At 40.1% G+C, this 15,317-nt stretch overlaps 1 protein-coding gene across 2 annotated transcripts in view; it reads left to right on the top strand.

The window, feature by feature from the left end:
- Positions 1-15,317, top strand: part of LOC105200921 (cell adhesion molecule 2) — an 88,122-nt gene that overhangs the window by 66,632 nt on the left and 6,173 nt on the right. For both annotated transcript variants that reach the window (XM_039450207.1, XM_011168726.3), the window contains 3 exons: positions 2,233-2,366; positions 9,770-9,885; positions 10,114-10,187. In XM_039450207.1, the coding sequence (XP_039306141.1) occupies positions 2,233-2,366; positions 9,770-9,885; positions 10,114-10,187 (324 nt within the window). The remainder of the gene's footprint in view (positions 1-2,232; positions 2,367-9,769; positions 9,886-10,113; positions 10,188-15,317) is intronic.

Genomic DNA, 15,317 nt, shown 5'->3' with positions numbered 1-15,317 from the left:
TTTTGGTTTTTTTTTTTTTGCTATTGAACATAGCTATTTCTTTTCCTGTTTGCATAAAAATAAATGTCTGATTGCATTTTCGTGGCTGATTATGCTTTATTTTCTTCTAGCGGTCGAGCTCTTTTTTCTATTTTTTTCAACTCGTCTCTTCGCGCTAACGTGCGAGTTCGATCGCGTTCCTGGCGTCGAGCAAATGCGTTTCAACGGGAGTAAGCGAGCGTGAATTATTCGAATTTATTTCGTCGCCACGCCGCCGGCAAGACGAACTTTATTGCCAAACGTTAAAACATGCTGAGAGTTAACTGCACAGGAATTTGCTGTTCGTTCGATCAATATCTGTGTCCATTATCTGTCTCATTAACATTAAACAATTATTCCATCTCTGCTTTTTTTCTGTCCAAAATTTTTATTACGTACGTTTTCATGGCTACGTCATTTGTTGGTTTTTTTTTCATTGTACATTTGAATTTTTGAAAAATTTGAAAGAACTTTTATATACTTATTTCAAAAATGTTTCTTCAATATTTTATTTGAACAGATCGATCAAATATACAAAATGTTCATATCTTTGCACTGATATAAATACCTCAATTCAATTTATGTAGTTGAGTGAAAATAGTAACAAATGAAAGATGCGATTGTCAGTTAGAAACAATACGCAGCTTTGGCGGAAATGTCAGTCGGGTAAATCGGGAAGATGGTTATACTAGGTAAGACTCGGAATGGCTTCGTTGAATATTCCGAACGGAGTGTCGCGGTGGCTTTAGAAGCTTATCTGGAAGATGCACTTTTATCGGGATGGTATCTTCGAGAGTGATTTTGATAAAAATCACCCGATCCTCTTAGATTAACTTACAATGCATATGGAGTCAATTTAGATATAATGCAGAAAACGACGACCAAAATCAAATTTAGGTACTCGCAAGAAATTGCGTTTATGTTCGTTGTACATATAACGACATAAAAAAAATAAATCATTGAAAATAATATTAAATTTAATGTGTATTATATTACTAAAATTAACTACATAATTTGTTCACAAGTATAATTAATATATTCTATTAATGAATATATTAATTGATTTATTTTAATTAAATTTGTTTAGGGAGATTGATCTTTAATGAAATTGTTTCTAACATAGAGAGAAATTTTACGAGAATAATTTGTGCTATCGGAATGCAGCAGAAATCTTGTTATTTTACACATTTTTCGAACACATTTTTCACGTATAACCTAGCAAAAAACGGAGAATTCAAAAACGCATACTGCACATTAAAAACTCTTTTAATTTGGTTACTAAATTTGTTAGTAAAAACGTAGCCACGTAAAAACTATAAAATCATTTTTATTTAAAACAAAGCTAAAAATTTGAATCGTGCTTCAACATCAGTTTTAGAAATAAGGCTAGCCGGAAGCATATCTATTTTCCGTTCAAGCGAATTTTCAGTCTAGCAAAAAATATACGCGTCAAACAAACGCGCGTTCGGCCTCGGCTGTCGTCGTAAATTTCGCGAGTGTTTCCCAAGCGAGCGCACCTAATCCCTGATGCATTCTTATGGAGCTCACTTTCCCGGCTTCGACTATTAATCGTGTCTACGCGACGGCGTATTGTACGGCCGCTTCATTATGAAGAACATTAATGTGAGCGGCACGTATACGCTAAAATTTAAAATGCACAAGATCTAAAGCTCGGTTAATAAACGCGTTTAGTGGCAGTAAAACTTCTAGCTAATGGTGCACCCGACTTTATATGCCTTACCGTGCAAAGTTCCCAAAGAGCGAAGCAGTTTTTATGTCGCCGAAACAATGTAGGGTTTTAGTATTAGATGTTCCGGGTGAATAAGGAGATAAGCAACCATGTTCTGAGAATTGGCTCTTCTTGCGTTCTTTCTCTCTCTCTCTCTCTGTGCGTGCGTGCGTGCGTACGTGCGTACGTGCGTGCGTGCGTGTGTGTGTGTGTGTGTTTTTCGTTTAAGAAGGCAGTTTCTTTTGAATAACATAAATCTTCCGGATATTATTTTATATGTGTATTTCAACTTGCTGAAATTACAGAAACAAATGTGCATGCGTGTTTGTTTCTTTTTTTTAATGCCATGTTTATAATGGAATGTATAACATGTACTTTTTTCTGCCTTCTTAGAAATAATACAGCAGCTTTAAGTAGAGCTAAAATGAACAACATCACGTCGTATAACGTACCGCGTCTAACAATTTTCGTAAATTGTTTCGCAGCACTACCTCAAGAAAGGCCAATAATAACCGGAGAGGAAAAGGTGTACGCGAGCGGGGACGTGCTCGCGCTGAATTGCACCAGTGGCAAGTCCCATCCTGCCGCAAAGCTCAGATGGTTCGTTAATGGTCAACAGGTGAGCTCGATAGTTTCTCAGCGTTTATATTTCCAGCAGCATCGGGGAAGTTGTTGCGCAAAACAGAAACGTCGTCTGCGAACGAAATGCGAAGCTTCAATATATTATGTTAGTCAAAGATACCATAGATAAACAAACAAGATGCACCATAGGGAGAAAATAGAACGTTTCGCGATCAATGTTATACTATTTGTATCTTTGTCGAATGGAGGCGTTTATAGTGTGTACTCGCTATCGCGCGGATAGCCAAGCTTGCACAAAATCTATAGGATATGTACATATAATGTTGAAGCTTGGAATAGCACGTGGATAACACTAGCAGGTAGAAGCGGTCACGCGTTGGGGTTGGATGGGATTGCACGGGTACTGACGAGAGGCGGTGAGTGGATGGAAAACGAGAGGGAGACGCAAGCTGGTTCCACGGTAAGCCGACTGAGAGTTCGACCGTCGCGACGACGTGGCTCGATTTCATCGCGTAAGCAACGGCGACGCTTGATGAGCCAAAGCTCCAATTAACGACCGGCGAAACGGATCCCTCTAGTGCAGCTATACCACCGATGCGGCCACCACCGATATTCAACACTGGGAGCCTTCTAATACACGATCAATGATGCGTCGTGGTTTTACCCACCTATTATTCTCTTCTCGTCAGTTCCGAACTTCCGTTCGTGGAGATGATCATGGAGATAAATCGGAGAAAAGAGGGCTAAAGGCGCGTGTCCAGGCAGAGACGAGTCGAGAAAAAAGCCGCCGCTGTCCAATTAATATCACGTGCAATGGAGAATGGTTAATTAGTGTTCGCGACGGAGAAAGCTGGAGGGAGAATGAAGAGAATTCGCGCGAGAGTTCTCCGCTTAATAGTTATCTCCTCCTTCGCCGTACGATGATCTCAGACTAATCCGAAAACGGATCTCATTCTTATGCCATTCGTCTCGTTCGTGCTTTAAATCTAACATTGTTTCACTCGTGTTTTAAATTTGACATACTTGCTTGTCATTCGTCGGTGTCTGTTTTTCGTGCAGCGTGAACGAACACGCGATAAATCGACGGAGGGATGCGCCGGGGGGAGGAAAAGAAAGAAAAAGCGAGAGAGAGAGGGAGAGAGAAGGTTCTATTCGGCGCGCGGAATTTTTATTTCTCTCGTTTTACGTTATTATTACAAAGTTTCCTTTCTCTCGCCACGTCACGAATAATTCAATCCTCCTATCGCTCGAGGCCGCCGGAGCTTCTATCGCATGCATATTGATGTATCGTTATCGGCGTTGCCGGGTGAAGAAAATCCGGACGTACTTCTTGGCTCTAACCGAGAATAGGTAAGGAGTATGATAAAATCGTCGAAGATAAATGACGAAAATATATATATATATATATATATATATATATCCGTTTTTTCGCTGCAGTAAATACAATTTAATTTCATTTGTCTTATTAACGATGTTAATTTGGCACGCTGGAATAATATCTACGAGGATAAGTTAAGCTATAAAGAGAACACAGATTAATCTTATCTTAAGCAGAAAGATTATCACAATTATAACTTTTGCGGAATGCAAAAAAAAAACTGTGTTGACAGTTTCCACTATTTGTATTCTTAGAACTTAAGTATACAGCGGAGTAAGTGTTATGACTGAGTGTTTCCCTAGCGAGGTTTTCCTTCCGAGGATCGTAACACTGTTGAAAACATGAAATTATGGTGTCTTGAGAATATTCAATTTGCAAAACTTGAGACAGGGCCTCTTTTTCACCGTTTACACGAGATTACTCGTCGGCCGCGAGGGACCAGGGACGGAACCACGTGGAGGAGTGTCAATAAATGACGCTCTTACGTCGAGAATGGGCAAATCACGTCACGTAAAGTGCAAGCGCTTTCCGACGAAGCTTTAAAGACCCCAAAGATTACGCCAATATAACGAGCGACGCTCTTTTAAAGCTTGGCAGTGAATCGCATGCGGCAACGACGCCGAAACTTTCTTCCTTATCTTTCGGACTCCGGTCTTCCTTTTCCGCGGGAACACACCTCTCGCTTATGTTCGCTCCCTCCCTCCTCTACCGAGCCGTTTTCCCTTCGAGAAAACTTTGCAACGCTCCCAACGACGTCCATTAGAAGTTGCGCGAGTTTAGTATAGCACTTAACAAGTAATATTGTTTCGGAAATGTTCGTGTCGCGAGACTCGAAAAACCTGTTAACGCGAGTCAAGTAATCTCACGAAGGGAAAAAGTTCGATCGCTCGCCAACTTGAGGAATATGTCGAGGATGAGCAGCATGATGGGAGAAGTGACGACGGAGATGGTCATAGAGCCACTAAACGTCCGGTTTTTTAGGATTTGTCTTTTTTTAGTTTTTCTTCATTTTGGTGATGAGCGTGACGTAAGAGTTACAAATCTGCTCTTTTGCCAAAGATTCAGCTTGAACGTATCAGATTTTTAATTGATCACTACCTCTTGCGAAAGGTAATATGTAGCAAATTACCAAATTATCTCAAATAAAGATCACGATCTTCAGTCATGAAGGATCGACTTGAAAAAAAGAATTTATTTCAAACTTACACATAAGCTTTGTTCCGTTTTTTTTTTAAATTAGCGATCAGCAAATAAAATTTTTCATTTATTTTATGTTATTTAGCACATTACATTATTCAATCTTTAAATTGAACATTTTATGCACCATTAGTAATGGCTACGTAACTCACTTTCGTGATGTAGTCCAAGAAAATTATTTATTTTTGAATAATTTTATGTATGAAAGAAAAATGTTTTAATCGAATAAATATTAACTTTTACTTATGTTAATGTCGTGTTAAAATTTTAAAAAGAAAAAAAATTTTTATAACCGCTGGTATTTCAGTTTTATCTTGCTCTTTTAGTCACGCGCAAGAAAATACGGTCATTTTGAATGATCACGATGCGGAAAAAAGTGAGACCAGCTGCGTTCCAAATCCCTACTTTTGTGATAACCACGCGCTTTTTAACCCTTTGTCGTCGTCGTCGTCATTGTAAGAGCTGCGAAAATGGCAGCACTCTTCGAGGGTAGTCGCCATACCGACCAAACGAGTATTTTTATGAATTATGTTGCTATAAAAGAAAGTGTTCTACGTCGTTGTAGACTTGTAATGCCGCCGGCGGCATTTCGCCCGGCGAATATTATGTCGCGGTCGTGGTCTGTGTCTGCGAAAGACGGCAACAGATCGAGGGTAATTTCGCGGGTCCTAATGAATTCTTTCTAGCCGAGCAGATATTACCAGCCGGTGCGTGAAACGAGGAAGCGACCCTTCTTCGAACGGTCGGCCTCCGCACGAGTCATATTTCGAGCTAATCGCTCGGCATTACATCAATTAGCTTTTAGGACAATTTAAAACGTTCTTCATTTTTTAACGTGGCGTATGTGGCACAGAGCGAACATGCGTGACAAATAAATAATTGAATCGGCCAATTCGGCAGAAAGAGCGCATTTCTTTTTAAATTATTTTTGTTTATTGAATTTGAAACAAGTACATACGCTTTCAGTGCAAATATGGCATCTGGATTTCTAAGGGACTAAAGTAGACATTGCATATAAACAATACCTGCAGAAAGATTTATTTTATATTATTTCTTTTTAGCATCTTTTTAAATGTAATTTTTCAAATTTAAGTGACTTTTCTATTGTATAATTAAAGAATGTTAATAAAATAAATAAAAACATTAGTGAAATAAAATTATTTCAAAGTTGTATTAAAAAATTCTTTCTGGAATTTTGAACAAATTCCTGAAAATCCGGAAAATTCTGAGGGAACCTTGTATGAAATTTGTGTGTACATACTTTAGTTAATTTTAATTTATAAATTGACATTAAACTTGTATTTATTGAACATTTTCTATATTTTGTTCGTCTCTGATAATATATTTTTAATTTATTTTTTTTTATAAATTTCAAATTTTTTGTGCTTTGAAAATTCGTTCAGCACAAGATTGAGTATGACCCTTTTTTTTATCCACAGTAATCCATTATATTTTTGAAAATAAAATAAAGTATCTGTAGTAGTGTACTATCCAATTTATATTTTGACTTTTTACAACGTTGAATGCAAAAAGGGGACAAATATAAAGTAATTTAAATTTTTCATTTAATACAGAAGCATTTTAGGAATCAGGAATGTGTCATAAGTATTGAATGTCGTTTTTAAATTACCAAAGTAATTTTGTTAATTTTTTCATTGTAACTAAAATTGAACAGTTTCTATTAATATTGAAAAATTTGCAAAATGTGATTTCCTTCTCTTCATTCACCGATTCAATTATGAAATGAACTTATTTGAATGACCATGGTAATTATTCGTTCGTATTTGTTCACGCTCGTTTGCTTCGCCTGGGTTTATTCAAGACATATACATACATACATATATATGTATGTACATATGTATATAAAAAAAATTCAAGATTGTAACAATTTTAACATAATAGTTTTTTTTATAGATAAATATATGTATATTATGTGCGAGTGTGTGTGTGTGTGTGTGTTTGTCTGTAAAAAAACTTATATTAAAGCTATTACAATCGAGGATCGTAAATTATATTACGATATCAGAGAACATGCGCGAGATGTTTCGATACGGAAGGTAACAAGAAAGGTAGCTCGTACAGGAGGTTTTGTTACCGTATTGGAATCCGTTGCTATTTCGATGGAGAACAAGTGCAAAAGAAAGAGGCAAAACGGCAGGATTGGAATCGTCGGTTTTGTATATATGTAATACATATGGTATATCGTGAGAAAATAGGAAGAGAGAAGAAATCGCTAGCGGCCGAAGCGAGTACAATCGACGGAAATCAAGATCCAGCAGCTTAAAAATTGATTAATCTTTCGCAGCTCTTTACTTTCTTATTATCCCATTTTTGTCTTTTAGCCGGAGACGAATTGCCGGACGACAACTGTTCAAAGATAGCGCGCAAGTACGCCGTAGATATGCCAAGGAAACGACGAAATTGCACCGTATTTCCACACAAAGTAGAATATATGCAGCCGAATGTATAGTGTAGTTGCGTCAGGAGAACTCGTCTCGCTACAAAGGGACGTATGCGCCCGGGAACAAAACCCCGGGCAGAAGCACTGCAGAATTCATGAAATGATAGGGAAAACGCAAAGCGTTAAAATTTATCGATGATATGCCGAAAACGATATGCGGCCACTGAAACATTCCGACGTGTATAGCGTTATCCGCCATCTAAATCTTCATTGTTCTTGAGATACCTTCTGGAATATCCTTTTGTACATCATCAGCATTCTTCCCTCGAGACGCTTATCCATTCGAGAATAGGGTGAGGGGAAGAGAAAGGGACGAACGGCACGGCGCGGCGTGATGCGCCGACTGTCCTCGGCAACATTTAAACGACGTCGAAACACGAGCTCGTCGTTTTCGCCCCATTTGCGTAGCCGTGTCACGGCAGTCTCGCGATTTCGTTAATTACGAAATTCTGCGCTTCAAACGAGCGTCGTACAGAAACTTTCGACGAAGTTCCGTCCGTCAACTTTCGCACGTTCCACGCCGTTGCTCGTCTTGCTTAACGCACGTATACGCACAAGCGCGCCAAAGTTTTTCGTTCGCGAGGGAAATATTCAAAGACCCGTAAAATGTCGTCTACAGTTTGGCTGCTCGCGCGTACGTGTGTACGTGCGCGCACCACGTGTATATGTGTGTAGGTACACAAGGTGGTTTATTAATAGAAGGCAACGGGGTCGAGTCTCGACTTTCGAAGATAAACGGGAAGACATATAGGATACAGTCATACGCGCGTGGAGTAAAATTGGAAGAACGAGGGAGTTGGATGCGGAAAAGGCGGCGCGGAATAAGCGAGCAGAATTGTGTCGTTGTCGTGGAGGCAAAAAATGGAAATTCCAGTCACATAAAATACGACATACGGGTATAAAGAACTTGGAGGACTTGAATTACAAAGCGAGATCCGTATATCCGGCTGTTGCATGAAGTCGGGACATGGATATGGCAAATCTGACAAAGGCGTCTGAAAGGACTGCTGGAAAGTATCATTAATACATTTCACCGCGCGTCTGCTCTAACAAAAGTAAATGATAAAAAATATCTGCATTAATTATGTTGTCTCGATCATTCTGTGTGCGTTCGTACATTGATATAGGATACTTTCGCGATAAATTTGTATTGCAATTTTGCCACTCGAGATACACTCGCGATTGTAATCACAAATGCGGCATTTTATCCGTTTATTTATTTAGTCACAAATTGAATTGAACGATTCCAATCTTGCAAAAGACAATGCTGAAAGTACGATATAACAATAGCATTTTCCTCTATGTAACATGTTTCTCCATAACACATTTTTACTGATCCTACTTTCAACATTTATTCTCATACGTATTGAGTCTAGCAACAGTTTCTCGGTCATCCTATATTTTACGTGCATTAAAAACTATGTTTTTTTTTTCGCAACGAAACGTTTGTTATAACGTTTAATGCGTCTCATATGCAATAATAAGAACTTTATTCAGGAATATCGGCGTTGTTTGCCAGCACGCCTGTTTACATTTAATTCCATTTCGACACGATACTCCGTAATCACGCTCGTGATAATCTCGAAGCTACCCGTGCCGATATTAACTTCGTCTCTAAACGATATTTGCTCGTTTTATCGCGTTGCACGCGATGCACGCGGTATGGTGCATCTAGTAGAATCGGCGCAATCACGTCTAAGCATCGCGCGCGCGGGAGTGCATTATCGTCGTCCTGCGGCGTCACATTTACGCTCCTCGTTACCTCCTCAATACCTTTGCGTTCTTCGGCGATGCAACGATGTACCGGACACGTATTGCTGCAACCGTTCCGCTGCAACGTCCCTTGTTTCTCGGCATCGCAACAGAGTCCGACCCACGATTTATTAGATATATAATTACCAAGCGCGTGTCCTGTGCTTTGGATTTATCTCGTCTTTCTTATGCAAGGATCAGTTCCACGAGAACCACGCTTAATTAACACAGGTTATTTCGAGATTGAAATAATATCCGTTTAAAGTGAATATAAAATTATACGTAATAATGTTTGTTGTAGACTAATATTTTCATTTCTATATCTTTATATTTTCTTGAAACGATTTGTCAATAATCTTCTCAGACTTAATGAAGTTATCAGATAGTTAATTACATGAGATTAATGCTAATCTAGATTGACGCGGGCAATTTTAAGAGATAACAAAGATTTATTTATAGCAAGGCAGTTTAGTCGTCTGCTAATATTCCAGCTTGTAACAGCGATCGATCGACGCGGTTCCATGCCCAACGAAACTTTACGACGAGCACAAAATTCATTCTTCCCCGATGCTGCAAACGAAAAGTTACTTTCAATGTAACTCGATTCGATCACCGCGAAAAGAAATTGCGCAATGAACGATCGTTTTTCCAGGTCAAGCCTGATTCGGAGAAGGTGTTCACCGAGCAACATGGGCTATACTCGACGATATCGAGTCTACTGCTCGAGTTGGAGCCGGGTCATCTCGCCAGCGACAAGATAAACGTCAGGTAATTTCGGTGTTTATAACGCGCCGTATATTTCCGTCGTTCGACAGAGTCCCGTTGCCTATGGCACCTTGGCGCATGCCCTCCCCATAAATATACATCGCGCGCTTGCTCGCGAGTAGGATGGCTCGTTTTACGCGAGTTTCACGCGATGGAGCGCGATAATTTATCCTTCCGTCTGGCGGGCCAGTATGCTCCGACTCCGAAGCATGATCGAATGTCTTGTTGCAGGTGCGAGGCGACGGTACAATCGACTCACAAAGTCACCGAGCCATTCGTCGACGTTCGCGACACCGAGGTCTTTGGTAAGCCCACGTGACACCATAATATGATCGATACACCGGCGAACGAGTCGCGATCGGAGCTCGAGATCACGTGGACGAAATAATGGCATGATTATAGACGCTCGAGCCCTATTATTATTTCAATCAGCCTTCAGTCAGCCATATTAAACGCGAATGAAAAGAACTTGAAATTAGCGTTCGATAAATACATTATTCTCGCTTTTGTTAAACTCATTTTATGATGACATAATACGGGATAATGTCAGAGATAGAATTGCACGTATAATATGATATGCCGTAAACATATTATAATGCATAAACGTATAAACACTTGCAGAACCAGAATTATCTGCAAAGTTATTATTTGTGTTTAAATTTTCTGCTTTATGTTTGCTTCACGTATGCTATTTTACTGAACGGGAAATGCATGCGACATACGTGCAGTAAACTGACAAATTTAATAATCATAATTCAAAAATTTTAATCGCAATGTACAATTTGATACAGCTATGTCTGAGAATAAATCAAACGCTTGCAATATGAGAGCAATATTATTCATACTTGCAGTGTCGCTTTATCAAATTATTATTATATATAAATGCACGTGATCAAGTAATAAACCATCACGTGACAGGAAATGAGAAAATTTGGAAAAGAGGAAAACTAATGCAAACAAGATTAAACACCCGATTGTGATAAGAATAACAGATGTATTATATGTTCTCTTTTTCTTATATTATTATATAATATAACTCGAATATAAGATTGAAACATATAAGAATACTTTTAAATTTATAACTGCATTTATACTTTGAAGCATAAATTATTAATGAAATTTCCTATAAAAATAGACTTCAAAACAATCTTCAATAATTACGTTGTATAAATTAAGAAGATTGAAGTCGTAAATGCATTTCGTGCCAAGTGTAACGACGGAGGCAAATGAAGCTATAATTTCGAATAAGGGTGTTTGTACTCGCAACAACTTTGGTTATCGATATACCGTACATTTCTTTCGAGGCGACCACTCGAGGAAATGTACACGCTTTATTATTTCCTGGCATGCGAAATTAGCATGGGACTCGCCGCGTTACAGCGGGGCCCAACTAATCGACCGACTCGGTTCCCGCGGGGAGCAAGGGTTGCGGAGAAATTAAGACAATAATTTACAACCGTTACCACCTGCCCTCGGAACACGCTCTTCCACCCAGCTGCATCTGCAGTTACTTTATCCTTTCCTTCGCCGCACCCCACCGCGGATTCGCTCGCGACCGTGCGTTCGTTATCATCTAATTCCTACTTAAATTAGTTCCAACCACTTTCCATTCACCTTACCTTCATCTTTTCATCCAGGGCACCGTTACAAAACGATCGATCGACGCATCATAAACTTGTAATAAGCACGAAATTACAGCGGTACGAAAGCATCTCGTTTCCCTTGCACGAGGTGTCGCCGATGGGGAAAATCGGGCGGGCGAACTCGGGATGAAAGGGTGAGGGAGAATACGTGATTCATCATATCGCACACAGCGGTGTGTCTGTATGCACTCGCATTCCCGACCCAACAACGCTCTCGGCAATGCACGATTAAATATTTATCAACTAATCCCTCGCGTCACGCAATTCGAGTTACGATAAGAAATTCACGATTCGCGCGCGCAGCGCGCGTTACAGTGCGCGGATACGCGCCCACATGCTCGCGGACACCAGGCGTATGTCGATATACATATATCACGAGAGTTTTACCGCAATAGTATTTTTCGGCTCGCCCGATGGACCATAAATCGACTTTTCGCGAGAGCACTCGTTTACACGCGACGCGGCAGCAATATTTCGTAGCGATGTAAGCAGACTATTTTTCGTGGGAACGCGCAGACACTCGCAGTTGACTGGTCGTTGAAATAGCAATAGCAGTATTCAAGAGAAAAAGGGAAAGAGAGAGAGAGAGAAAGAGAGAGAGAGATGTACGGGCGGTGCACTCCACGCCTGCAGCGTCGTGCTCTCGATTCGGGTCAATTTTGTCGGAATGAGCCACCGCAGCCGATCAGCCAGCGATTCACACTGTTTCGCACGCGCGTACATCTCCCTTTTATTAGGGCCCACAAAGGTAATCAACGATTTACCACATTTGTATACGATTGCTCGCCGGTCGAAAAATACGTCGGAAAATACACGACCAGCAGCGGGCGGAACACCTGCCGCGGACACGGATATATTTTTTGTTTGTAATTTAGAGAGTGTTGTTACGTGTCGCGGTCTCTCTATTTTTGTAAGTTATGGCCGCTGGAATATCGGTGTTAAGATATCGGAAACGGGTTATGAGTGACACAAATTGAACAACGTATTGTTTCAAGAGACGTATGATCGATAATTTATTACATCGCGATACACAATCGATCAGCGGAAAGAAAATGTTGTGCGTTCGATAAAGGAAAAGAAACCGACGTGCATATGTGTTGCCTAAGTTATTTCGCATGTATCGCGCGTCGCAGAAGTATTATAGTAGTGAAATTTCTTCCAACAATGCGAGCGGTAATTGCATTTCGATTTGAAGGTAAACGCTTTCGATTCAACGACGACGCGCGCGATTTTTGAGAATGCGCCACGAAACCGTAACGACTCATGCATTACGAATGCGCAACGAGAATGATCAAATGTGCGTTACCTGCATGCCATCGCGTCACGCCGCGCAATACAAATCCCGCGGGCGGGCGGAGGGAATTACAATGCATATAATACGCGGCATTTGACTAGCTCCACGTATAACTATGCTATTGTAAACCGACAAACATTTCGACGCATACAAACGCGGTCTAGTTATCGGGGATATTTTGCCGTTATGTCGCGCGGTGGCAATGCGTCTGAAAATATTTCGAGTCATAAGTCGAGCCAATTCCCACATTGTTAGTTACAACGCGAGACACGTTCCGCGCAAAATATCCTTTTAAAATGATACAACTTCGATTCGTTTAATGCTATTTGAAATAAAAAGATCAATGCTGGACGCGGTAACGGTGAGTTTTCGCGGACTTGCGAAGAAAATGAAAATATCCTTTCTGCTAATCTATAATTCATGAATTTACTTAGATAACAGCGCTCGATAATAATCTTTATAACATTTGTCATAATAGCCATTATTTACCGAAAACATTATCGAGAATGTATTATAATAAGACATGTGAAAGAGACGCATGCTTTTATCGTCGTTAGACGATGCCCCCAATGGTACTCGGCCTAATTGCATAAGTGGGCCTCCGAATATCGACCGGGCAAGCCGAGCGTTGCACGATACCGGGTAAAAGAGTAAAAGAAATAAACGCAAAGGGGCAACGGACACGCGGGGGTGAATCTCCTCCCGCGCGAGTATAAGAGAGAAAGGAGAGATGGAGAAAGAGAGAGAGCGAGACGGCCGGCCGGTTCCGATCGGCGAAGTCAGGTCGAACAACGTCGGGTAGGAAAGAGAGGACAGGTAAAAAGAGGCAAAGCAAACCGGAAAAGACGTCGAACGACTCGAAGAAATTGCTCTTAACGATCTTCGATTTTCTCGTTAGGCGGAATCGTTCCTGGAAGCGTCCTACGCGAGACGGCCGGCGTCGCTACGCCTCCTGCATTTACCGCCGAGGTAGCTACCTATAACTCGAACCTCCGCCAACTATCAGTTTTCTTTCTATCAGCGACCACCTTTCGTCTCTCTGTGTCACTCCTCCTACCTCATCCTCACTCCCTCCTGCGCAACCTCTCAAATTATCCTTCCGCACCACCTTTCCTTATTTCTCCTTAACCCAGTCACGGCTTAACTCGGTCACGACATCGTCGATCCTACCAAAAGGCGTCCCGTTCGAACGGCTGCTTTAATCTATTTTAATCGGATGGGATAAGTTAATTTGAAAATGTTCTCGTAATATTACTCTTGCATATTTTGCTAGTTATATAATTATATTTGTATTCTGTCGAGTAGAATTAAACCGCGAATTTATTATGCGCGAGACCCGTATATCCGTCGTTACTAATTTATGACAAAATGCACGGATGCATTGTCGCATGAAATATAATTTATTTAAAGAGTTTAAATATTTTATAGTAACGTAAGTATTTGAGCAGTATTTACTTCGTGTATTTTTCGGTCATTATAAACAAACTGCTGAAACTGGAATCAAAAAGTTAATGTAATTCATCGTTAATGCAATCGAGTTACCATTTTTGTATGAATAATTTGGTCTAAAAAAAAAAAAAATAATAAAAAATGGGATGCTGCGGAATAAAGCAAAAAATAAAGATAAAAAAATGTTAAAATATGAATAATGAAAATCTGAATTCGTCTAGACTTTTACTATTAGACCACGCACATTTTTTTACAAAAGTCGCACAGAACATAGCCTATAACAGAGCCTCAACAAATTCGATACAGGTGATATCGACCCTCGAATATGTCTCATCTCCTTCAGTGCGTTACCTCCATATTGAAGGCGGAAAGACCGTACGCGTAACTTTATTCTTTTCACAAATAATACCAAAACGCAGTGAGTGAGCCGACAATAGCTCCGGCCGGGTTATGTCGTATCGGCGGCTGATATTGTATTTCTCTTTATATTTCCGGAATGAGTTGAATGCCGTTCCTTTCGAAACGCGGATAGAAATACCGCACACATTCGTTCGTTCATTCGTTCCTGGCAGAAAAAAAAGAAGGGAAAGAACGTGAAATAAATCTAAAAAACTGTATCGAGTAGGCGATTTTCAGTAGCTGAATAGGACCTGCGAGTTATGTCATATGAATGACTAGTATTGTCTGCCTGTTTACGTTACCTGAATAGCGGCCACATTGTTTCGCTTTGAACACAATGTATGACGGTCAAGTTGTCACGCGTCCGCATTTCCCACATTTTCTACGCATGCGGAAGTGTACCGCGGATTTAGCCGTCGAATGTAGTTGTCGTCCAACTTTATCGCGGTTCAACAATTTCTCATCTTGGCGGAATTATTAAATTTCTCAAAATTTTTACGAAAGGTATTAATGTCTTTAAAGAAAAAAAAAAACATTTTATAATAACTTAACTTTCCCTTGATAAATTAAACCCAAATAGGCTAAAATTCTGGATGATATTCTGCATTAACTTGTATGAATATATAGGGCGTTCTTTTGTGTTAAAAAAA

Source organism: Solenopsis invicta, chromosome 6 (assembly GCF_016802725.1).
Source record: "Solenopsis invicta isolate M01_SB chromosome 6, UNIL_Sinv_3.0, whole genome shotgun sequence".
In the NCBI taxonomy this organism is placed as follows: Eukaryota; Metazoa; Arthropoda; class Insecta; order Hymenoptera; family Formicidae; genus Solenopsis; species Solenopsis invicta.
This window is presented reverse-complemented; position numbering and strand designations above follow the sequence as displayed.